Below are 1,892 nucleotides of genomic sequence, written 5' to 3'. Positions count from 1 at the left end.
AAAATAAGAAGCACTGCTGGCACCACGGCTGTCCCCACTACCACTGTTCCTCAGTCCAGAACCAGAAGCACCACAGGTGTTATTGAAATTGTTTCTTCTACTGTAGAAAGTGTGTCTACCACTGTTTTTCCCAGAACTTTTAGCCCCACAGTCAGTCCAGGTATGTCATTGTCTACCTCTTTAAGGTTTATTTCCCATTTTTTCTTTGGAACGACATTTGTGTCACTTTGGTCTTTTACTTCTGCCCCTAAGTGAATCTGTGATTGTATGATTCTGTCACCATATCTATTTCTTGAAACACATAAACGAATTTTTAATCAATCTGCCCCTCTGCCTCTAATATCTCTGTTAGACAACTCAGCTTCATAATATTAATCCTTAATTCAGGGCAGAAAGTGGTGATATTGAAACTTTTGAAAACTTTAGAGCTAAATGTCATAAGAGTTGCCAAATGCCACACAATATTCAATGTATAACTAAAAAATTTTCACAATCTCCACTTATGAATAGGTCAAGTATTTGGATGCAACAAAATGTTCACTCATTTTGTCAGAAATTTGAAAAGACCTCTTGAATGTATTAAAATTCTTATATAAAAATCCTGTGCTGCAAATTAAATTAAATTATTATTTGTATTTAACAGTTGCTACAACTGCTACATCACAGTCAAGTCATATTACAACAAGCACTTCTGCAATATTCAGTTCTTCCACCAGCACATCTGTGACAACAGAAGCCAGTACCCATGCTGCGTCCAGCAGAGTAACTCCATGCTTTTGTCATGTGTTTGATACTTTATTTTCTCCTGGTAAGTGTCTTATCTTTCGATGATAAAAATTTTTATAAGCAATATAAACCCTTAAGGCACTATTCAATTAAGGATAACCACTCAAAATAATCTAAACATAGAACTTTTCATAGATGAACACACTGTATATTTTCACAGTATTTTCCTGGTTTTTCTCCCTAAGTATTTTCATTTGTCTTGTAATTTCTCCTCCAATTTTCCTCTACAGGCGAAGTGGTATACAACAGAACAGACAGAGCTGGCTGTAATTTTTATGCAATTTGCAGCAAAGAATGTGAAATTGAGCCATTCCATGGGCCGTGTCCTTTGACAACTCTTGTCCCTTCAGTCGCTTCAACAACTACAACACAAGGCACCTCATCCACAGATCACGTATTGTCTTCCGCCTCCCCAACCACAGCAACATCCCTCACAACTTCAGCAGAAAGAAACTGTACTGATGTCAATCCTCCACGAAAGGTGGTTCCCCTCCTTACTTTCTAATATATCACTGTTGCAAAACCAGCACAATTTCTGTCCTCTAATAGCCAATTCAAATCAACCTCTATGTATTTCAATAAGGAAGTTCGCTGTGTAACAAATGACCTGATAACACACAATTCTTTAACTTGGTATTACCAGGTTATTTTAAGTAATCTGTAGGTGGAAAAGCTCACTAAGACCATGGCAGACCATTTGTTTTTAATAAAAGACATTTAAATGTCATAGAAATAAGCAGACTATCTATGAAAAGTAAAGTATATTTCTTTTTATGCAGAAGAAAATTGTTCTCAGCATTCCTGCTCTTAATAGTATGCTAAGAAAACTCTAATCTGAACTTCCCACCAATTTCGAGTCTATCTTAAGCTGAAACAAAACAACTAGGGCTAGAAAGAGCATTTGAGAATAAATCATTTACATATTTTCAGCCTGGAGAGAGCTGGATAAGTGAATGCCAGAAGTGTGTCTGTGACTCCCTCACTGCTACTGTGCAATGCCAGCCTCTCCCATGCCAAACAACAAAGGAAACAACTTGTGACCTAGGATTTGTCTCCATGGTTGTACTACCACAAAAAGACCCATGTTGTCCTGAATTTAAATGCCG

The 1,892-nt window shown here is 37.1% G+C and overlaps 1 protein-coding gene across 1 annotated transcript in view; it reads left to right on the top strand.

Moving 5' to 3' along the window:
- LOC113950824 (mucin-5AC-like) overlaps nucleotides 1-1,514 on the top strand; it is a 2,957-nt gene extending 1,443 nt beyond the window's left edge. Inside the window, exons 2-4 of the mRNA XM_027651085.1 lie at nucleotides 107-160; nucleotides 644-808; nucleotides 1,017-1,514. Of these exons, the coding sequence (XP_027506886.1) occupies nucleotides 107-160; nucleotides 644-808; nucleotides 1,017-1,291 (494 nt within the window). The 3' untranslated portion in view covers nucleotides 1,292-1,514. The remainder of the gene's footprint in view (nucleotides 1-106; nucleotides 161-643; nucleotides 809-1,016) is intronic.
- Nucleotides 1,515-1,892: the final 378 nt, after the last annotated feature.

Source organism: Corapipo altera, unplaced genomic scaffold (genome assembly GCF_003945725.1).
Source record: "Corapipo altera isolate COAL_440 unplaced genomic scaffold, ASM394572v1 78, whole genome shotgun sequence".
NCBI lineage: Eukaryota > Metazoa > Chordata > Aves > Passeriformes > Pipridae > Corapipo > Corapipo altera.
The sequence above is the reverse complement of the archived record's forward strand: the minus strand, read 5'-3'. Positions and strand labels throughout refer to the sequence as shown.